Raw genomic sequence first — 22,633 nt, 5'->3', positions numbered from 1 at the left:
ATGGGGATTCTAGAAATACTATTGGAGAGTAGCATATGTGTAGTTTCTCCATACACCTAGTACCATTCATGTAAAATTCACAATGGATTTTTCCATTTGCAAAATAGCACAACACAATGCTGATCCCGTTGCTCTTTCACTCTTGGGCAGCATTAGTAGTAGTGAATTTACAGGTGTTCTGTACTCACTGCAGAGCTGATCATCTCTAGCACATTTAAACATGACACTGGAACTCAGAAACAGTTCTACTGATATTGCACAAGAGGGATGTCAACTAAAATGTTCAAACTTTGTTGAATTTTTAAAAAGTCTTAAGAGTGTCTGAATTTAGTAACTATAACTTTAAAGAAGCAGTGAGAGCTGTTGAGTAAAGTGTCATTGTGCACAATAGGCATTCAGTAAAGTTTAAAAATCTTTAAAGTGTCAACGTAAAAAAATTAACTTTTAAATATGTTTTAGTACTGGTTAATAACTACATTTTGAAGGAAGCTTGTCAGCAGAGACAGAGGAAACTGTGACTTTGGTCATTCAGCTAAATTGTTCATGATTAGTTGGACTTCTTTACCAGTATGACAAGAATATATAGCACTGAGAATAGAGCTAGAGCTATTTTCTAAAAGTGAATGATTAGAACTTTTAATATCAGAGCCTTACTAACTCCAGTATTGGAAGAAGTTATTAATATACAATTATAAAGCATATATACAGATTTATAGTTTTAAATATGTAAGTAGCTCTATATAAAGACCTTTATGGTCAGTTCCATTGTTCAGGCTAACAGCATTGCTTAATGACCATTCTAATAGAGTTTTTCCCTTTTCAAAGTATATCTTCATTAAGTATCTATTCTAGTTTTAGGTCATGTAGAAAATTTTAAAAATTCTATCTTCATTAAACTTAATGAGATTCTTAGAAAATCAAATACAAATCATCTGAAACTAAGTTAAATTACAAATCAATTAAGTACAACTAAATTGTTGGGTGATAGTCCCCCCTCTTTTTTCAGAGCATGATTGCCTAGGGAAATGAAGCTTGTGCTACTGCAATGTCCATCCATCTGTCATTTTACACAGCTAATAATTGTGAATCCATTATGCAGTCAGCAAAAGCCAACCAGATTAATTACAGATGTAACTTAGAATTAGCCCATGACACACTGACTCTTGTTGATGTGGCAGTGAGGGGAGACAAGAGAATTGGGCTGGGGGATAGAGAACCAAAGATGTTATGGGACAGAGTGAATTTAGGACAAGCAATGATGTAATGATTTATGCCACTGGGGAGGTTATAGGGTGTTCTCTGTCCCTAATGTTTCATTAGTTCTTTTACATATAAACCAGCTTCCTTGCCTTTTCTGCTTGAAACATTACAATGCAGTATTTAAGGCTCAGATAGTAATATTGAAAATGAAGATTTCTTTTGTTTTTGTGAGAGGTGGTGAGAGCTCTGTCTTAATGCATATAAAAGCTTTATTGTCTGTTGAAAATATAACTGCTTGTTTAAAGACAAGACAATGTTTTTATTCCAGAGAGGTCTTGAGAAGGAGAAGGCTACTGAAGACATTAAGGATCCTGATGCCTACACGTAAGAGATGCTTAGATAATGATGAATAGGATTTTCAAGTGTTGGTAGCTCTTTTTCTATGTATTTCTTTTTGCCTACAAAGAGGAGGGATAAGTTGATCACCCTGAATGTAGGTCATTTATTTGTGAAACACACAGTTTTTTCAACCCTTCTCTCCATTTCATCTATTTTTATCTGGAAATAATTCAAATGTCGTACTATGAGGCAGTTAACTTCAGACTACAGAGACAGCAAAAGGTCAAAGCCCCTTGATGTTAAGAGTGTACAAATATACAGAAGGTGATTCCTTTTTAAGTTACTTTAAGAACCATTGAGTTCACTGGAAATTTAAGATTGTCAAGGAAATCTAAAAGGTCATATAAACTGTAATCTTTCCACTCTTGCATTGAGATAGCATAATTTCTGTTTTATGCATTTTCAGTATTGAGGAATACAAGCAGAAAAAGGAGCATGAACGGAAAATTAAGGAAGCTGAAGAAAAGAAAAATAAGAAAAGAGAGGAGTTAAGTGCACTGAGACAAGACTTTGTTTATCTCCTTCAAAAGAATCAGGAGTTGCCCAAGCACATGCAGTTACATAGAGAGGTACATCTGGCTTTTATTAGGGTCATTTACATTTACAGGCACCTTCTTCTAAAATGTTGCTACATATCATATTGGAGCCAAGGATGTCCAATGCTTTGGATTAAGGTAGTTTTAAAAATATATATATTGCTGGACTTCTGAATCACAGCTGATTATTTGTGCCAATTAAGAAGCACAGGAAAAAAATATGGTTCTCTGTGGAGATAGCTTCTGAAATAAAGGATAGTATTGATGTGCATGCAACTAAGGCACGTAAGTAAAAATATTAATTCTGAAGACCTAGTAGCCAAAATAATGTGATGCTGGGTTTTCCATCTTCCTGCAGGAGTTTGAGATGGACCGTAGGATCTTTGAAGAGCTGGATAGGCAGACACTACAGAGAATCCAGTTAGTGCAAAAGCAGCTGGCTTGGGAGCATGAGAAACAATTCATTGGACTGCAGAAACTACAAACACAGTAATTACCACTTTTCTTCTACTTCTCTCCCTCACCTTCCATGGGGCTTATTGCCTATGAAGTTGTACCTCCCACAAGAAAAAGGAATGTAATTAGTTTTTTCTCTCTCTCATATAATCAGTATTTAATCTGTTCCATTATGATTCTGCTCCTATTTAAGAATCTTATTTATTCTTGGAACATTTATTTTATGTGTAATGACTTCTATTGAATCTTTGGTAAAAATGCAGATAATCAAATGAAGGAAATGACTTCATTTGGATTCACTTCTGTATGAAGAATTCTGGTTGAGACTATTTTCCTGGGGTTTTGCCGTAAGTTCAATAAGAACTAAGAACTTTTACTGAAATGTTGAAAAACAACCTGTGAAATGAATGCCTGTTTTTAAGACATATTGTGTGTCTGTCAGATATTTTAATGTCATTCTAACACAGTGTTCTCTATATAATTTGAAGTTACAAAAAGACTTTCTCAAGAACACAAGTTTAAGCATGAGATGCATTTTGAGTTGGTTTTCATAGATCTAGGTAAAAGCAAAGGATGAATTAATAAAATAAATACACAATTAAAAAACCACCTTAGGCACACAGAGCATGTGACTGGGAAAAAAATAGAATGTGCATGTTTCTGATAAGTCCTTAATGGAAGATGAAATTTACTGTCATGAAGAACCTGGTATAAGTTTCAATATTGGGAAAAGTCTTCATGTGGTTATTCTTGACCATCTCCATTCCTAGATTGGATAAAAGTATATAGACAGTGTCAGATGTCATCAGGCTAAGCAATTTCTTACTGACTTGTGGATTTACATTTAAGGATTGCATGTGCAATAAGTAAACTACACTCTTCATGCCCTTTCGGTCAAGGTAAAATGTATTTTGTGTCCACTGACATCAGACAGTTTTGTCTAATTTGGGATTCCAGGTTTCGGGACTCTCTGGAATTTACTCTCACTGTTCATGCCATTCAAACCAATCATCAGATTTCGACCTACAGCCTTCTAACAGTGTCTGAGAAATATGGCCAAGATAAGAAACATGAGGACAGCAAGTGGGCAGTACATAAAGAGAAGTGGACAGCACTTAAAGAGGCAGAACAAGCAGAAGAGGAGATACACAGAGAAACAAGCCCTGTGCATAGAGGTAACGATAACCATTTAAATCTTTCAGTAATATGGTTTCTGTCTTTCATCTCAGTTTGTGTTCCTGAGTCCAAGTTAAAGAAATACACATGTAAGTGCAGGTAAAGAAATATAGCTGTGATGTTTTTTTAGTACCTATATGCAAAGTAAAATTCATACATAGTTATTCATGTTTAGATCAATGTCAGCAATTGTCTATCAGCCCCATGGGTAGAATGTGACTAAAAGTCAAGTCAAAGAACCTGAATACTTTCAAAACATCCACTACAATGGAACTATCCTGATTTACATCAGTTCTGCAGGAGTTATCTGAGGGAGTTTCCAGTTGCTGGGACTGCACTGTGCTGTGTGGTATTACACCTTCACATGGTTATATTTTGTTTCAGGAAGTGTAGTTTTTGAGAATGATGCTGAAAGGCTGAAGACACCAGAGGTCCGAAAGCCAACCACGCGTTATATAGAAAGCAGACGTCAGAAAATCAGAAGCCTTGTTGAGAAATATGATGCACTGAAAGCCAAGATCATGAAGAGGAGGGCAGAGTGGCATGAATTGTGAGTCTTGAACTGGACTCTGTTTCCTTTTATTTCTGCTTCTTGTTTGAGATCAAGTAATGCTATTTAGCTGTAATATGGCACTATAATCTTCCTGCTTAGGTTTTTATGTTCCTAAGGGTTGTAATTAAAACAGATGAATTTTCATGTATCTCCAAGTTTCGAGAGAGCATTAGAATATATTTAGTTTCTATGGTTCCTGTAAAATATTATCAAATTTGAATTCAGCTAGGTAGCTGCATTTTCAGATAGGGGGTAAAATGTGTTTAAATGGATCACGACTGAGAGACACCATTACAGTCAGCTCTTAGTGAATCCTGCCAGCCCACATGGAGCAGCTACTGTAACAGCTGGGTTAGGTCAGCATCATGTGAGTGTTTGTGATATGCTGTCATGCTCCATGCTGGTCTTTATCTTAAGCAGCAAAAAAGGGGGACAGGATGTCTTTCACAGAATCTTAGAATATCCTGAGTTGGAAGGGATCCACAAGATCCATCAAAGTCCAATTCATGTCCTTGTACATGGGAGCCTCAAGAGTCACACACTGTACCTGAGAGCTTGTCCAAACACTCCTTGAACTCTGTCAGGCTTGGTGCTGTGACCACTTCCCTGGGGAGCCTGTTCCAGTGTCCAATCACCCTCTGAGTGAAGAACCTTTTCCAAATATCTAACCTAAGTCATATATTTGAATGACCACTTTTTCAAGGCTGTGTTAGATGGGGCTTTGAGTGACCTAGTCCAGTGGAAGGTGCCCCTGTCCATGGCAGGGGCACTGGAACGAGATGATCTTTAAGGTCCCTTATAACCCAGACCATTCTATGCTCATGGAAGTACAGAAGTTCTTCCTTAGGAGATGAATGGCAGGGAATAGGACCAATGTAGAGTCAGAGTACAAAGCTTTTAAGGTTATTTAGTGTTTAACAATGTAGAGTAGGATCAAGTATTCTATGCTACAGGCTGTTAGATTGTTGTGTGGCTCCCTGAAATTGATAGCAACATGTATTCACTTAACCCAGAACTCAGTCTGAGTGTGAAGGTTTAAACTTTCCCATGGCAGAGCTTTGTTTTAAGAATTCTTAGAAGGAAAAAAATCTGGGATTTTCATTTAAATGTGCAAGGATGTTTTTTCCAAAATAGCCATTCTTTTCTGAGAGAGGTGTATCACTCTTTCTCCTCCCAAACTTTGCTGCTCAAGTCAGAGGGTATGAAATTACTGTTCATTTGTATGCTTTCTGTCTTGAAGTTCAGCTTTATTTTGTACCTACCAGATATAAGAGCAAACCTAGAGATAACGATGAGAATTCCAAAGATGCTGAGGAGACCAAAGAAGCACGGGAGAATATAGGATGTTACAGGCTGAAGAGTGCCACTAACTACACACTCACTGAAAATGAGCGTATAAGCACTGAAAAGAAGATGATGCAGCTTGCAATCCTGGAAGATTTGGTATGTAAAACTGTGTATATTGCCCTCTTTGTGGTAGGGGACATGAGGATAGTGTATTGATCACTGAAGAAATTTTTTGAAAGGAATTGAAAGTGAGTGTGGGAATAGGCCTTGAAGGACCGACAGCTGTTTTGAGTAAGCTTTAGTTACAAATCAGCTCTTTTCTTGTGAACTGTCTCATGCTTCAACAAACCCAAACCCAAATCATTCCAGGGTGACTCTTTATAAATGAGAAAAAGAATTTAGCTTTACTAGTATTTCAGCAGAAACACCTGTCTTTTTAAATTAGAAGTCTTATAATCTAGTAAAACACTGGCTAAATAACCCCTGCTGTGAAATACCTTTACAAAAACAGGGATGTGAGCAAGGAAAAGTGTTCCAGCATGGCCTCTCTATATTTGCACTTTGGCAATCACTGCTCCTGAAATTGGAATCTTCCTAAGAACCAGGTTTTTTGGAGCCGCATTGCTATAGTAGGACTCCTACAGTTACCACACATCTTTCAACCTCGAAGACACAATAAGTACAAATGCTGTGCAGTATCTTTGTTGCTTTCCCTGTGACTTCTTTCCCCCCATCCTTCTCATAGGAATGGTTTTTCATTGTATTTGGCTGGACTGCAAAAGAGTGACACTGGATAACTTTGACAGCGAGGTCTAAGCCTTACAGAAGCAATACTACAGTCTCAGAGGATTTATTGGATCATTTTAGTCTCATGCCTGGGCTTCAGCACTTCACTGTAGTGTTGATGCTACCAGATAGCCAGTGATTAACCCAACTCATTAGAACAAACAAAGGGAATACTGTCATAAACTCTGGGTTTGTAATGATGAGGAATTCCACTTGCTTCAAGTGGATGGTGTGTTATTTTCTTTTATAAAGATCAGAAAGTTTCTGCCAAATATATTCATGATAGATCACATTCAATTATTACTTCATGTAAAAAGAGTCAACTAATAGTCTCTCTTTATCACAGAATGATTAGTAATCCTAATTTTATCCTTCTTGATTTGGGTAAGACCACTTCCTGTGGTAGAGAATCCTACTAAAATAGTTTTTCCTTTGCAGATTCATAAGACAAAAGTGAATATGAACAAAGAGATTGTGTCTTTGAGGGACCTCAAGGTTTCTACTATTGATGAAATCAAGAGTTTAGTGAAGGAAGTCAAATCCATACAGGCAAGATTAGATGTATCAGAACATCTCCCTATTCCCCTGATCCCTCAGTTACACCCAGATGAGGTTCCTGAAAAAATAGTTGAGCACAACAGTGATGTCCTCCTAAAGTTCAAAGAGGAGCAGGAGGCCAAGGCAAAGCTCAAGGAACCACTGGAAGGGTGTCCCTCGTCTCGCGCATTTAGGCACGTGTTCCTTCAAACTTCTCCAGTGGAAGAGGGTGCCCCCATGGCACAGGCTGGAGATGCACCAGCTGTGGTCACAGAGGAGCAGGAGGCTTTTGAGATGGAGAAAGCAGAGCCAACAGAAATGGAACTGGAAATTTTAAAGAGGGAGAAGATAAAAAATCTATACTTGCAGGAGACCTTGATTAAAAAGGTAAGAAATTGAAAGTTATTTTTGTCAGATTAAAAAAATCCCATTGGTTCATCACTGAAACAAAAACCCCTTCTGTCTCAGGATTGCAGCTAGTCATGCCTTTCTGCAGTCCTGGAAAATGCTAACTGTTGCAAATTAACAGTGGAAATCAGTATAAATCCATAACTATAACCTGTGTTGTGACTATTATCACTTGAAAGATATCTTAGATTTCTTATTGAGTGTGCCATGAAGCTATGATCATAGTGGCCAAAAAATATAAGACAAGTAAAATGTTAGACATAACTTGAAAAATTACAGAGTTAAAAAAGCAGCATCACTGCAACTTTGTAGATTCATGTTCTCAGCTCTTCAATAACTGTAGTTTTAACTTTTTGGTCCAAAAATTACTTTGTAGGATTAGAAAAGGTACAAAAGAGAGTAACCAAAATGCTTAGTCATAGAAAAGATTCTTTAAAAGATACATCTAAGTGGATAAAGTATCTCTGACCTGTGAAAAGGGCAACTGATATGGTTTTAGAGATGTGATAAAATTCTGAATAACATAGAAAAGGAGGGTGGGAATCATCTCTTAAAAGAAGGAGGTATATCAAATGAAATGGTCACACAGAAAGGTTGAAGCATGCAAATGAAAATAGTTTTCCTATCCAATAATAAGCTAAGCTTTGGAACTCAGTGCTAGGATGTGGGGGAAGCTGTAATTTGATAGTGTGGGAAAAAAAAAATCCATTCAAAGCTGTTGAACAAAGTATACTGCTTCAAACTCAGGATGTCCCTAAGTCAAAGTTTAGGAGGGTACAGAGAGCAGTATACCAGAGGTGTGCCACTGTTCACTTGTTTGCTCCATTTCTTAGCATCTCTCTAATTTCTGCTGCTGGGAGTTGATTCTTTGGTCTGCCTCAACACAGACACCCTTGTGTTTATGTGTATGAAGGTTTTGAGGGAATACCCAAATTCTACTGTGAACATCACACACCTGTAAGTTAATGTTAGCAGCTGGTAGTACTTATTTAGCTGTAAATGTCTAAGGGAAGAGCTGGTAGCTATTTAAAAAGACGTCTGTCAAGGCAGAAGAGTTATTTATTTATGGATCTGGGATTGTTGTATAAACTGCTGTAAACTATGGACTACTCAAAAACATTCTCTGAAGAGTAAAATACTTCAGGGATGGAGGGGATGCAGTGAAAGATTCCTGTGACACCCTGGTGATTCTTTTACTATTATGCTGAGAAGAAAGACAAAGATTTGGGATTAACTTTGTCTTTCAAAGTGCATCAGTACTCTCTAGGAAATAGCATATCTGTGTTGTTGATTTGGCAGACAGAATTTTTCCCTTCTGCTCCTTTCTCTAGCTTTGCATATTTAACTGCACTGATAATACTTTTCCTGTTCCTGATTTCCTCCTTTGCTCCAGATCAACACACTGGTGATCAACTTCGATGCTGAACTTCGCCTTTTGCGGCACAAGAAGCTGAAGATGGATGTGCAGATGAAAAGTGCTGATCTGTGCTGCATCACATGCTGTGAAGAGCTGCTTATCCTGAAGAAACTTGAGGTACATGAGGACCTTCTTGAGGAGCAAATCTGTACCCTCATCAATGAACAGGAGGACATACATGTAAGCAGACCACATGCACCATTAATTTAAATTTAACAGTTAATTGAAAATTGACTAATTAATTTTAACCATTAATGCATGGCTTGAAACAAAGGTAAACTGTCAAGTAAATGGTGGCATCCTTTGGCTTTCTTTTAGCACTGATCCAGTGACTAGTGCTACATTTTGATAAACAAGAAACTCTTGATGATCAGCCTAATAGGATGGTCACTTCTAACTTCCAATACTTAATTTTTTAATAATCTTAAAATTTGTACTTTAATAGATCCTTCATTATATGGCCAAAGTGACTAATCACATACTTTAAGAACATATTCCTAATTGATGCTTGATTGAACCACGGGTTTTATCAAGAAAGACAAGTTTAGCATTTCCAGATCTTCACAGATACATCCTATATATATACACATGGGTTCTACCTTTTAACTGAAGTAGTTTTTTGTTTGTTTAGTCAAAATTGAAGAGCTACCTTGCACAAATAGAGGACAGAAAGTGTGAGATTGTAATGCTTGAGGAACGTAAGAAAGCTCTTTATGCCAGCTTTGAAGCATCCATTGGAGAAAACAATGAATTTGCTGATTTTCTGACCGACATTTTAAAGAAGGAAGTTGAGTATATGGAAAAAGAAATAGGAAGAGGAGCAGGTTGGAGATTTTGTTCTTTTTGCTCTATGGATTTGTTAAACATATTTCCATGTGGTCAAGTATATGTCTCATTCTATCTGGAGCCCTAAGTACATACAACATCCAGTCAGTTCAAAAATCTGTAGGTCAGACCTACCCAGATTTGCTTATAGACTGACAATGTGTTCTGTGGCTGTCATCTTGAATGATAACAATGATGTAATCCAGTTTCTAACGTGACTGCAGTTGGTTTGATAACAGTTCCTGCAATTTACATCCTGTAAGTCAATACTGAGGACTGATAATTGGTAAGAGGAAGAGGCACAGCTTTAAATAGGTGTTTCCTGTGCTGTACTAATGGGAGCTATGGATAAGTGATTAGCCTGTCACATTCGTGACATTCTGCTCTAATCTGTCCATTGACTAATGAGAGATCATAAACCTAATCTGCAATCATCTATTAGTCACAGGACTAAACATATTACAAAAGGATTTCATTCATCTTAGTGACTCAGTTTTAAGCTGTTAAAGCAAGTCAGTCTTACTGAGCTAAAATACTTCTGCTTTCTCTGACTTGGCTTTTGATTTCAAGTGAGACATGATTAGCAAAAAGTGCAGACAATGGTGATGCTTTATGACAGAGTTGTGCTTCTATATTCTGCTTGGTTGATTAATCTCTGTGGTAGAATGGTAAACCCACACTGTTTAAGTTCCTAACATATATAAAGAGAAGAAATATATTGAAGTTAAGTCCCAAAAACATGGGCTGCACCTGTGCCTGTTCTACTACTAGGTGATATCTCTCTCTCTCTCTCTCTTTTCCCCTTTTGTTCTTTTTTCTTTTCTGTGGAAACATTGCATCAAATCAATGCAATAGGCACAAGGTGCCTGGATTCACATATCACCAGAATGATCTTTCATGATTTACTGGGCTTGTGTTCACCAGCACGTTGGCATAATGCATAGCTAGTGGGTCTGGAGCATTTTGCAAGCCAATGCCTGTTTCTTTCAGGTGAAGAAAATGAGAATGAAGAGGAAGATGATGAAAAGCCTGACTTAAAGACTGATAAAGAAAATGGTGGATCTAAAAGCATAGTCTTTGATGACTCTGTTTGCCCAGAAGGTACCTAAGCTGTTAGTTCCTTGTGTTAACTAGTTGTTTAGCTTTAGGGGCAACATCATGTGTTTGAAAAGAAACACAGATTTTTAAAAAAATTATTCACTGTCATGAAGGGCTGGAATGTGTGCAACCCTCCTGTGTGCAGTATTTTTCCCCAGGAAACTTCAGCCAAGACAATAAAACTGCTGGTAGTGTAGACTACCCTAATTCGAAAAGATTGGAAAAATAAGAATTAGCTAAGCCTAAGAATAAATTATTTTTTGTAAAGAAGCATTCACCATTTCACGGCTGTTACCTGGAGAGAAAAGGCTCTCCTCTTGAGTGGAGCAGCGGCAGGGCTGTAGCTGCTCTCTGGAAACAGCTGCCTGGCTGGATCCCTCCCTGTTCAGGGAAGTTCTGAGGGGGATCCTCATGCTGTTAATTGAAGCTCTGTGTTACCACCTCGTGGATTTATGCAGCAATTGCCTGTTGCTAGGCTGTTCTGAAAAGTTAGGAGCTTTACTTTGCAAAGTCCTCTTCATTTGTGCAATCAAAAAGGCAAGCAACTCTGTCCCTCCTTTTCTTTTGTAGGAGCTTAGCTAATTTAGGATGTTGTTTTTTTAAAAAAAATCTTTGAGTGCTGTGTCAGTGACACAGCACTGCTTCATTTTTAAGTTCTAACTTACCAACAATTCACCACCTTCCCCTTTTTAAAAATTGGATTTTAAAATCATTTCCACAAATTGAATTTTTATTAACTCCTTGTCCATCTAATTTTTCAATGGAATGTTAGGAAGAAATAAAGATTTTTATTCTTACTTAAAATGTTCAAATTGCTAATTTAATAGGGTAATTGCATGTTGCATTAGCATCTTCATATTTGTCTCTTTATGTAGAATTTTTTTTTTTGCCTTTATTGAGCTCTCTTTTTTATTATTATGCCTGCTGATTTGGGCAGAATTATGTACTTGCTAAGCATTACTGAAATCACAGTATTGATAGAAATACACAGATCTTCCTTACCATGACACAGATTCTATGAAATACAGCTATGTTTACAAGTAGAGCTATAAATGATCCCTACAGCAAGTTCATAATTTATAATGAAGGGTGCTATGGAGAAACAACTATGTGTTCACATAATTGAAGATTTTACTGCAACACATATTAACTACTGGGACTGCATTGCTTACAAAAGCTAATTTTTGAGCCCTTGCTTTTAATGCTGGCTTTGATGCATTTAATCTGAGTTCTGGAAAAAAACTATCTTGACTGAATGTAAAGATGAAAAAGATCCAGCCAAGACATTCACCCAGTCATGGAGGCACGTGGCCCATGGGTTTAAGGAAGATCTAGGGAACCAAACCCATGGTGTTATTAAGGGGAATGCTGGGAATGTGCACAGCAGGAGAAGGTACCAGCTCTACCCAGTAACTCCAGAGCAGTCACAGTGAAAGTAAGCTCTTCTTTGACCCTTTCCCTTTCAGGCTGCAGTGAGGATCTCTTCCTGAACACCATCCAGCTCCGGCAGCAGAGGATAGGCATTGAGAAAGCTCTAGAAGAGGAGAAGAAAGTTGCTGGTGACCTCAAAAAGGAATATAATGCCTTGGCCAAAAAGGTATTGTAGTGTTTTCTCAGAAAGCATCACTGTGTTCAATGTAGTGCTAGTGTTAGTGCTGGTCTAAGATTTAAAACCAGAATCCTAACCCTCTGAGAGGCCTCTATTTGGGAAGAGATATCTATGGTGGCACAGAAGCAGGAGGCAGCTGGATATAGTCACCTGTTCTCCTGGAAAGGGTAAACAAGTTGGTCTAACCTTAGCTTTCATGGGGCTGGATCCAGGTCAGTTCCCTCCCAGATGTCTAGCCTCATGCAGCAGCAGGAACTGGATTCTCTGGTTCAGATGAAACACATGGTGTGGTCTAGCCTATCCTCTGTGTGTTTGTATGAGAACAGAGATTGAAGAATACTTACCCTAACACAAATCCACGTTAAAATAAATGCAAAAAAGAAAAATCTATTCTTCCATCTATTTCTTTTGCTTTTAGTTATTTTCCATTGCTCTTTGTCACAGGTAATCACTGAATAAACTTTTGGTACAAATTTTCCATTTTGCTTTTTTGAACTCCTGCATTCATTAAGAAATTTGATTTGTACTAATTAAAAATATCTTATTTTAAATGGTTATCTGGAAGAGAGAGGGTGCTACCAAAAGAACATTATACAAGCCTTGTGCTTTTTCTGTCTCAAAAATGTTCCATCAAGCATGCTTAACATCAACATGCTTAGCGTTTTTTAGTTTTTAAAGGCTTTTCTAAGTGCCAGCTGCCACATATTCACCCTGGAGCATGACATTTGAGTCTGAATTGTTTCTTTCTCATGCAGAATCAATAAGCATTTCCAGGCATAACACAATAAAAATTATCTTGCAGGCTCTGTAGATCTGCAAGTGTTTTAGATGCTAAACAAAGCAGCTGTCTCTTGATACATACAGGGCAGCTCTAAGGAGACAGTCACAAGTGTACATGTGTGCAGAGGTATTCTTGCTTGAATATATGTAGATGATCCTTGGGTTTGCCTATGACACTCACCTATCATATGTAGTTGAAAAAAAGCACATTTTTATAAATTTCTTTCCCTTTGGCTCATGAACTCTGGAAGAACCTTGTTGCCTTACATATTCTAAGTATCACAGGATTTTGTTTGTCCACAATTTGTCCTTCTGCAGGCAAAAGAAATAGAAACCAGTCTGGACACAACAAACAGGGAACTGGAGGCCTTTCAGTGGGAAAAGCTGCACAGACTAAATGAGCTGGATGTAGTTGTGCCTTTGAGACTCCATCAGGTAATTCAAGATGTTGTGCATCTGCATGTGCAGAATGGCCTGTGTACATCTAAACAATGGTGTTACTGTTCTTTGGGGCCCTTAGTTCTGATTCACTATGGTCACCTGGGAGGGAAGTGCTGTTAACTGAACTTCATGCTGCTATTTCCTCTAGAATTACCTTTTTTCCCCCCTTCTCCTTTATTGACATAAACAAGGTAAGGACAGGCAGGCTGGCCCATTTCTGAAATGTGTATGGTCTTCTTCAAGTGCTGTATAGGTTTGGCATGGCACTCTTTCAGGTCCATACCTACTGATATTCTCCTGGGAAAAAAAAAAAAAAGAAACACCACCCCAGGAAAACAAATAAAAAAATCCCAGAAAAGTATTGAAACTAATGGGAATTCTGCCCAATTCAATAATGCCAGATTGAATACAGTGAATTCAGTCACACAATTCTCTGGCCTGAAAAAAGAGATGTGCCCACGCCTACCTCACTCACTAGTTCTCTATTGCTCACACATTTTATATAAAGAGACATCTCCATCACCTTCTTGTTTCTGGCTGCCTTTGTAGGTGCAGTGCTTGGTTGATGGGGAGATGCCCCGTGACTTCTCCCAGACTTTAGTATTTACCAACCAGTCCTTGCAGTACCTGCAGAAGAGAATTGTGGACCTACGTAATGAAAAGATAATGCAAAGAGAGATCCATAAGAAGGCCAAGGAACAACATAAGCAGCTTCTCCAGGAGAAAAAGGAGATGGAGATGGAGATTCAAGGTGAGTAACAGAGACACTGAACAACACAGCATTGCTAATGTTCCTTCTGTCCCTCCCACTGGCTTTGCGTAACTCACCATGGCTCTATTCTTGCACAGATGTCACAGAGGATAACTACAGAAAATAGATCAAGTAGACTGTTGTGATGGAGTTGCAGTTCTCCGGCATTGCAGTCATCAGGCTGTGCAAAATAATTTGAGAACCTAGTATAAATAGAGCTTACTGAGATGAGACACTGGAAGTCTGGACACACGTTTGCTATTTCTCTTTGTAAACCAGAACTCCTAGGATAAAAGTAGTTTCTCCAAAGATACATAAGCTTTTTCTGGTAATTTCTTCCCCTTTGGAACATTTAGAGAAGGAAACAAGCCCTATTCAAAACACTTTTCCAAGAGCCAAACCCAAAGGTGTGTCTAGCACCACCAGACCTGCAGAGGCCCTATACAGCCTGTGGTATGAGAGTGGCTTACTAGGACCGGCTTAGAGTGTGGCTTAGTGACCACACAGGCATGATCATGGGCAAGGACAAGTGACATGACTCAGCTGTGAGCTCTGTGTGGTTTTGTGTGAATTATTTCTTGCAGAGCAAATACCAAAGAGCTCAGACAAAAAACTGGGGTAAAGCAGAAATTCTTGTAAACCAATGCCTGACAGTTCTGCCATTTTGTGCCAATGTCCCTCTGTTAGAACTGGAGGAAAGGTGCAATAATCTGATGATGGAGAAGTTTGGTCGGCTGGTTGATTTTGAAGCAGTTCAGGTCCACTCTGTTAATATACCCATGGAGCAGATGAAAGTGAGAATAATGGAGAAGGAGTACGAGCATTTCGTGGAGCTCAAAGAATGGGAGGTAAGCAGCAGGAAGAGGAGGAAGACACATGTTGTGATGATCTGTTAAGGCTTGTTTTCCTGGGGACTGAAAAGTTACACTAAAATCTTTTGTCAGCTTGCTCATGTTTGATTTTTTTTCACTTGTCCTTAATAGACCATAGTGTTCAACTCCAATTTCCCATCATCATTGCTACCTCTGCTCCAGTTGCTGGTGCACATCCTATTTTTCAGGGAGGTAGTTGATGTCTCTGTTTTGCTTTCCTCAGACACATTATCCTATTTCATTCCCTACATTAAGTTCTTGCAGAGTGCTTTTCTCTGGTTCTCAGGTGGCATTCAGCATCTCCTTCCTTCTCTCAGTGCCTTTGGTGACAGACTTAGAGTACAGGGCAGGCTCTAGTTCATGCCTGGGGTGCCTATCTGAAAAGTTCATGTCTCCATTTGGTGGAGCTTAAGGCTCAGCTGCTGTGGTGCAAGCAGGCAGCACGCTTATGCTGCCCTTACAGAAGAGCACAGGAGGGTACAGAAATTCTATGTACCTAATGGCTTTTTTTTCTCACACATTTGCTGAACTGCTTTACTTACTTAGGCATTTGTAATTTAGATATATTTAAAACAAGAAGATGACATTGCACTTAAGGTACTGTGGGATCAGATGGTGTGGCAGGATCAGTCTGTTGTTTACCTGTGACATTTACATTGTACCTAGCATTTCTTCCCCACTCAACACTTGTTGTCTTTTCTCATCCCAGATCAACTTTTTACATCTTTTTAGGAAAGAATTGTAGTCCTGCAGTATCAGCTAACAAAGCTGACAAGGGAAAACACCAGCAAGCTGCACCAGCTGAACAGGTTTTGCTATGAAAAGCATCAGCTTGAAACTGAGCTGGAATCACTGACAACTGGTCAGGTGAGCCTTGTAGCCACTGCAGTGCTTGCAGGTTTGGGACTGTTCTGAAATGGGTAAGGGATCATCTGGCCCTCCCCAGCCCCTGGTCCCACATGCTGCTCTGCAGTCAGCAGTTTAAGCTAGGAGTGGGACAGGCTGAATGGCTGCTCCATACGTTACCATCTCTGTTATTTCTTACTTAGCTGCTTTCTAAGACTGAAACAGACTATGTCTAATTAAAATATGCCTTGCCTTGAAGGAATTAAAAGAATATTCCTTTGTTACATGGAAACAGTCATATCACAGTTCTGTAGCAGCATTATGATGAGAAGTGGATTTATTGCTCTGTACCAGGGAGTAAGTCTACGGTAGTGAACCTTCACTCTTTCACATAGTTCTGACTAAGGTGTGGGAAAGTCATGGGTATGTCCTAGTTCTTGGAAAGCTTCACTTTCCCTCCTTGAAATAAATTTCCACTGTTCATTGTCCATATTTTATAGGTATCATTTTTTTTCCTCTCCATTTTTTTCCTCTACAGGGGGGAGAATTTGAGGGCACCCTAAGTGCTGACCTCAAAGAGACAACCAGGCTGGAGTCACGGCTCATGCACATGACTTCTAAGGTGGCCCTTCTGAGAGAGGAAATCAGCCAGGGTGGAGTAGATGAGATGTAAAAAAACTCACTTTGCTTAGCAGAAAAGGTGGGTGCCTGTTTCTACAAGCTTTACCACAGGACTCCAACTCCCTGTTCAGAAATAGTATCTAACAATCCAAGTCACCCTTAAAATTAACTGTGGCAGCAGTAATGCCTGGAAGTGCAAAATTAATTGTTTTGGCTATCCAGGGGTTTAGTTGAAAAGGGTTGTATTTGGTTTTTCTAGCAAAATATAACTGTAACAACATATTTGGAATAAAAAATAGCAAATAAAACTATTAAATACTGTTATCAGTCCATTGCAGAGGGTTGCACTGAATAAGGTGCCCATGTGTGAGCATTATGTCTGTGTCTACTCTTCAAAACAAATGGCTGTGGAAACCTGGCTTGAAGTTTTGAATATTTGAAGGGGCAAATATTGGCTTGGTACCTTGTTCTCAAAAATTATAAAAGAAGTCTGCCTCAAGCAAGCATTTGTTCCTGCTGAGCACCAGTGGCCCTGGTCTGCTAACTGAGCTAGTCAAGAGTCCAGGGACATACTACTAGCCAGGAGAAAGCAAAGGGGCTTTTGCATTCTCCTTTGCATGGCCTTTGCCATGGCATTTACTGGCAAGGAGGAGGGTGTGACAATGCAAAGTCAGCCTGCAATTCCACTGGCTTGCACCTGCCTAATCAGTCAGAGGGCCAAGCTCTGTGTGTTTTCAGGTGTTGCTCTTTTTTGCCTCTCTTATTTGGTGTGGTGGCAGAATGTGATCATTTACAGCACTTACCCTTCCTGTGAAACCTTCCTTCATCCCCAGGGTGGAGGGGTTGTGTTCTTGCCATGCTACTTTTTAATGGAATAAATTAAACAACCTCCAGCTGCTCTAGCTCTTCCTCCCCACTTCCCACCTCTTGCCACAGGTCTTTGTGTCTGTCTGGTGTACACTCAGCAGGGCTCCAGCACAAGAACTTCCTGCTGGTCCCAGCACAAGCATGTGAATGGTCCTTGTGCAGCCTGCCTTTACAGAGGGTCCCTGCTGAGGAACACACCTGGTGCTGGGAGCTCTTGTGCAGCTGCAGGTTGTGCCCTGGGAGGTAGGAAATGGCTGGAGCCCCAGGCACGGGGCTGTCTGGCACCAATCCTTTGCCTAACAAAGGGCAAGGACATACTGGGTAACCACACACCCAGAGACTCAGCTGGAGACAGGGAAAGGGAAGACCCCAGACTAAGCATCACCAGTGCCTATTTGGAAAACTCTAACTGCAGGAAAACATCACCTTTCCCCAGGTGTCCTGCTTGCTGTATGTCTGCAAGTGAAAAAGAAAAGGCTCATTTGTGTGAGGAATCAGCTTAGAACCAGGCACAGCAAAGACTAAAGCCTTTATTTTAGATGTTAAAGCATGGATTTGTCTTTACAGATAGGCAGCTGCAGATGGCATGTATGTGAAAGGTTGTTTAAGTTGATTAGGCAGAGTGCATAACACCAGTCTATTCACAGGAACATGTTCCTGGAACAAACTTTCCTGTGGGGGAGAGGAAAAGACCTTTTGGGCAGCATTATTTGTTGTGAAACCCTTGCTGCAAGAGGGTGCTGGCAGCTCTGTTTGGACCTATGTCCTGCAGTGTCTCTTGTCCAGCTGTTTCCATCGTGTGCTCTGATGGTGCCACTGGGAGCTGCTGCCTTGTTTCCTGGGTCCTCCTGTGACCTTGCGGAGGATGCCTTCTGTCTCCACAGCATTATAAAAGGCACATATACATCTATATACAAGTGCATAAATATATAAATAGGGGCGTTATACAAAAATAAATACCCTTTCTCTTTTTATCTTTAGAATAAGTCTTTTGCAAAAGGCAGGTGGGCCCTAGGTGGTGGGAGGATGAGTCTCTAAGGGTCTCAGTGGTGGAGGGCTGCTGTTCAGATGTCTTGGTAGGTCCTGACCCAAAGATGTGATCACCGGATTCTGGGCATGGAGATCTCCTCTGGACTGGCAGCAGTCTAGTCTTTCTACCTCTTCAACTGGCACTAGGCCTAAGCAGCAAGGGCTTCCTGAGGGGAAAAGGAGCAAGAAATTATTACAATGCACACTGGAAAGACAGATGCAGTTGGAGGTTTCAACTCAACAGTTCACTTTATGAGGAGGGGTACTCTGATCAAAGAGGAACATCAGCATTCTGAAAGTCTGTGTGGAAATTTGATGATGCCATGATCACACAAAACAAGTTTGATCTGCACTACAGGGGTGGATCAATGGATTAGGTCCTAGAGAGACAGATTCACATCACTTGACTATGAGCCATCAGAAAGGCTCTGCAGTGAGATTTCCCTTCAACAACAGCTGAAGAAGGCATGGAGTTTTCCAAACCACTGACCTTGGTGGAGGAGGGTATCTTGTTGAGCATCCAGGCTAGGGCCTCTCACTTTGCTTCCCATCACAGGATGATGGAGGCCAACAAAGTGCTCTTGAAGATGAGGACAATCATCTTGTGGCTGAAGAAGCTGGTGAGTGGAGTCATCTGGGAGACTGTAGAGGAAAGAGCTGTCTTCTGTTCTGGAGCTGGGCAATCTGGGGAAGCAGGCAGAGATGTTTAGTGCTGTTTACAGATCTTTCCTCCTTGAAAAATACAACTCATGTCATGTGTCAGCCAGTCCATCAATGCTGTGACACAGAACATTCCTAAATGAGGGGAAGAGCAGAAATTGGGATGTACTTGTGGGATAGGAATGAAGGGATGCGAGACCCGATATCCATGATCCAACAGGTGGTGAATGCCACTGGAGCTGGGAGGAATAATCGCTCACAGGGAACATAGTAATGAAGGATGTCTGAACAGTGAGACAGAAAGCACTCACAGCTGGACACTGGGAAGATTCTGGGGCAGCTGTTTAGCAACATTAATCACAGATGTTTGCTTCTCTCATCCTGCTTTTCAGTCTCCCACTCAGGAACAGGAGGAGGAAAAGGAGACAGAGGGGAGTAGGTCTTGGCCACCTCTACAATTATATTATTCCTTCCTGAAATCCTAAGAGGAATGAGTTCTGCAAAGATAATTTAGACCAAGGTGTCCTAGTACTGGAGCACAGATTTGTTTGTCAAGAGTTGGGACAGACAGGAGTGTATTGAGGGCAGGCTTTTGTGAGCATGTAGTCTTGTGTGTCCCAGTGGATTGTACCACCCTCCCTCTCCACAGGCCAGGACTAACCTGGAGGGCTGGTAGTCTTGCTGGGCACTCCCATTCTGCAGCACTCTTGCCTGCAGCAAGGCGTTGCTCTCTTGGTGTGACTGGAAGGAGAGAGAGGATTCTTAGCAGAGCAATGACACACAGCAGCATTAAGAAGTAGGTACTGATCTGTGAGTCAGAGCCCTGGGGCAGATTGCTGAAGCTCTTACAGCAGAAGGCAGAAAAAGCTGAAACTGTTTCTTTTACTACTGAAGGCAGTGAAACTGAGCACTGAAAAACTCACTTTACACTTACTGCTGAATGAGTGGAGTATAAGCAATTTATAGACTCAGCTCTGGCACTGCCTGTTACCCCTCTACAGAGAGAGTCCTCAACACTATCAGTCCCTGTGAGCTTTGCTCCGGGGACATAGGAACTGTTCCCGTAAGAGTCACCTTTTCTCACTGCCTCCTCCACACTTAAGAGGCACTGGCCCAAGAAACCACCCCTTCACCAGCGTTTTGGAGACCTTCCTGTTCCCCCATGTCTCAGACTTCACTATGAAGGGGAAATGTCTTTTGGGAAGCCAGCCTTGCCAATTCTACATACTGCAAAGTGTGCCAGCCACGCCTGGAGAAGCCCTCTCACTGGCAAATGTGGCATCCAGCTCATGACAAACCAGCTCTTGATCCCAGGTGTGGACTAACCTGTGGCATTTCATCAGGGCTGTAATCTCGGGGCTTGGTGCTTGCATACCCCACTCCTGCAGAGCTGCAGATGCCATTCAGATGTGCCCTGCTGGCATAGGGCTGCCCATTAACAAAGGGATGTCCATTGGCACGAGGAGCAGAGATGCCTCTCAGAGGTACCATGGTGTACTGGCAGGATGACACTAGCAGCCCAGCTCCTGGAAAGCTCATGTCAATGGTTTGCTCTGCAGAGGGAAGGAAAAGAAAGTCTGAGGCAAAAATGAGAGGTAAAGTCAAGCTTGTTGAAGCTTAGCATGCATAGGGTTAGGCTGTCCTACCAGGCAGCTATTTTTGCACCCAAAGCACTCTTGGAAATAAATGGTGAAAAGGGGCCCTTTGCCTCTAGTGCCAGAGGCTCCTTTACTACAAGGCAAGCAGGACAAGGGACAAAACAGTGGCCTTTGTCTTTATGGGGCTCCACAGGACATCTGAGACTTGCTCTCTGCCCACGCCTTCCCTGCTTCCCAGAATTCCCTCACATTTTGGGTGTTCGCTGCAACTACACCGAGGGTCAGATTTAATCCAGAGGCAAACCATGCTCTGTAAATCAACCCCCAAGAAACAACCCTTACTCTGCTTGGACCAAGCTCTCCAAAGGCAAAAGGGAATGAAGGCCACGATGAGGAGTACAATGGATCCCAGCACAACGCCTACAATCAAGTACGGCAAGTCGCTGGAACGGGCCACCATGGCTCCTGTCCCCAGGCCACTGTGCCCACCACTGAGTGGGGGATGCTGCTGAGGGGGCACTTTGGAGGGTGGAAGACGACCTGGCAGACCAAGAGACTTCCGAGCTGTGGAAGGAAGAGAAAGAGAATGTTAGACACATGGCAGATGGCACAGCAGTCCAGGGATGTTAATGTTGCTGTGAAGTGGCCAGACTTCTATGGTGGCTTGAAAGAAGCACTCCTGGATGACAGGATTCCTAGGCTGATTCATATGGCAGTACAGACAAGGCCTCTGTGCTTGGCTCATAGCTCAGCCAGATCTGCTTGTGGACTGCTCAAGCAAAAGCAAATCCAAAATAGCTTCTCCAGTGTGCGCACTTGGACTTAATGCTGTTCCAGTCAAGACAGTGCAGCTGCTTTGAAGACAAAATGGGGCCTGCTTCTAATGCAACATGGAGTTCAGCACAGCAAGGGAAAGTTAGCCCTTCTGTTTCCAATCACCACCTATGTGATAGTCAGGAAAACAAAAGCCAACTGCTGCTTTGAGGGACAGCAATGGACTCTGTACAAAAGGTGAGCACAGACTGGGCACACTGATCAACACCATGGACAGCCCTGTGTCTCTCTTCTCTCTAGTGCTGCCTCCCCCACTTGGCTGAAGCTTGGGTAACGCACTGTCAGGCAGGGATGGTTCCTGCCCTGCTGTGCTCTGACAGCTGCAGGCAGGGGAGGCAGCAGCCATGCTCCCAGAGCTGCCCTGGGAATCCCTTACCTTTGGTTTCACAGATCATCACGTTGCTGAACTCGCTTTCACCTCCCTCGTTGAAGCACTGCATCTTAATGTCATATGAGGTCTCTGGCTGCAGGTGGCTGATGGAGTGCCAGTACCGATCTCCTGAGGAGGAAACAAACACATGGAGCTCTTAACCTCCTCAGGGAACAGGCAGCTGGCCCAGCTCTGCAGCAGTGCCGGGTAAAGCAGCCTGGATAGCCACTGTCTTTTGTGCACTGGGCTCCTTTTGGCTGTGCTGTCTTCCAGCAGGGACTAGGGGTGGGACCAGTCTCTCTATTTTTCCTACCTTCCACCACATCCTTCTTGTAGTCACTGTCATTGTCACTGTCAGTGGGGCGGTAGTAGATGTAAAATCCATGGATGGGGGTGTTGTTATTGCTGGCTGGGATGTACTGCAGAGAATGGAAGGGAGAGCAGAAATTAGCAGAGATGTCCATGCTTGTATTGTACTATTTGAGCAGCAGCTAGGATAAGTGGGATGGGAGAGGAAGATAACCTAGCAGAGGGGCCTTCCTTCTGTTGCCATTGATTTGCACAATGAAGGCTTCCCTACAAAAGCTCAATGCTACTTTCTACTCTCAAGCTTTGCTTCTCTCAGGTAACAGACAAGCTGTGGATCTGGGCCTGTCACTTCATGCATCCAGTGCTCT

General features: G+C 41.3%; 2 protein-coding genes across 3 annotated transcripts in view; one reads left to right on the top strand and one right to left on the bottom strand.

Moving 5' to 3' along the window:
• Positions 1-16,908, top strand: part of CFAP44 (cilia and flagella associated protein 44) — a 42,051-nt gene extending 25,143 nt beyond the window's left edge. The window contains exons 19-34 of the mRNA XM_021548966.3: positions 1,529-1,584; positions 2,006-2,168; positions 2,494-2,624; positions 3,549-3,766; positions 4,152-4,317; positions 5,586-5,763; positions 6,832-7,317; positions 8,732-8,935; positions 9,387-9,579; positions 10,571-10,681; positions 12,145-12,275; positions 13,386-13,502; positions 14,058-14,259; positions 14,947-15,107; positions 15,864-15,998; positions 16,516-16,908. Of these exons, the coding sequence (XP_021404641.1) occupies positions 1,529-1,584; positions 2,006-2,168; positions 2,494-2,624; positions 3,549-3,766; positions 4,152-4,317; positions 5,586-5,763; positions 6,832-7,317; positions 8,732-8,935; positions 9,387-9,579; positions 10,571-10,681; positions 12,145-12,275; positions 13,386-13,502; positions 14,058-14,259; positions 14,947-15,107; positions 15,864-15,998; positions 16,516-16,650 (2,787 nt within the window). The 3' untranslated portion in view covers positions 16,651-16,908. The remainder of the gene's footprint in view (positions 1-1,528; positions 1,585-2,005; positions 2,169-2,493; positions 2,625-3,548; positions 3,767-4,151; positions 4,318-5,585; positions 5,764-6,831; positions 7,318-8,731; positions 8,936-9,386; positions 9,580-10,570; positions 10,682-12,144; positions 12,276-13,385; positions 13,503-14,057; positions 14,260-14,946; positions 15,108-15,863; positions 15,999-16,515) is intronic.
• Positions 16,909-17,952: 1,044 nt separating this feature from the next.
• Positions 17,953-22,633, bottom strand: part of BOC (BOC cell adhesion associated, oncogene regulated) — a 54,318-nt gene continuing 49,637 nt past the window's right edge. For both annotated transcript variants that reach the window (XM_031505622.2, XM_031505623.2), the window contains 7 exons: positions 22,270-22,375; positions 21,963-22,085; positions 21,095-21,316; positions 20,481-20,707; positions 19,816-19,895; positions 18,985-19,178; positions 17,953-18,661 (listed from right to left, as the gene is read on the bottom strand). In XM_031505622.2, coding sequence (XP_031361482.1) covers positions 18,477-18,661; positions 18,985-19,178; positions 19,816-19,895; positions 20,481-20,707; positions 21,095-21,316; positions 21,963-22,085; positions 22,270-22,375 — 1,137 coding nt within the window. In that variant the 3' untranslated portion in view covers positions 17,953-18,476. The remainder of the gene's footprint in view (positions 18,662-18,984; positions 19,179-19,815; positions 19,896-20,480; positions 20,708-21,094; positions 21,317-21,962; positions 22,086-22,269; positions 22,376-22,633) is intronic.

This window comes from Lonchura striata, chromosome 2 (genome assembly GCF_046129695.1).
Source record: "Lonchura striata isolate bLonStr1 chromosome 2, bLonStr1.mat, whole genome shotgun sequence".
Taxonomy (NCBI): Eukaryota; Metazoa; Chordata; class Aves; order Passeriformes; family Estrildidae; genus Lonchura; species Lonchura striata.
This window is presented reverse-complemented; position numbering and strand designations above follow the sequence as displayed.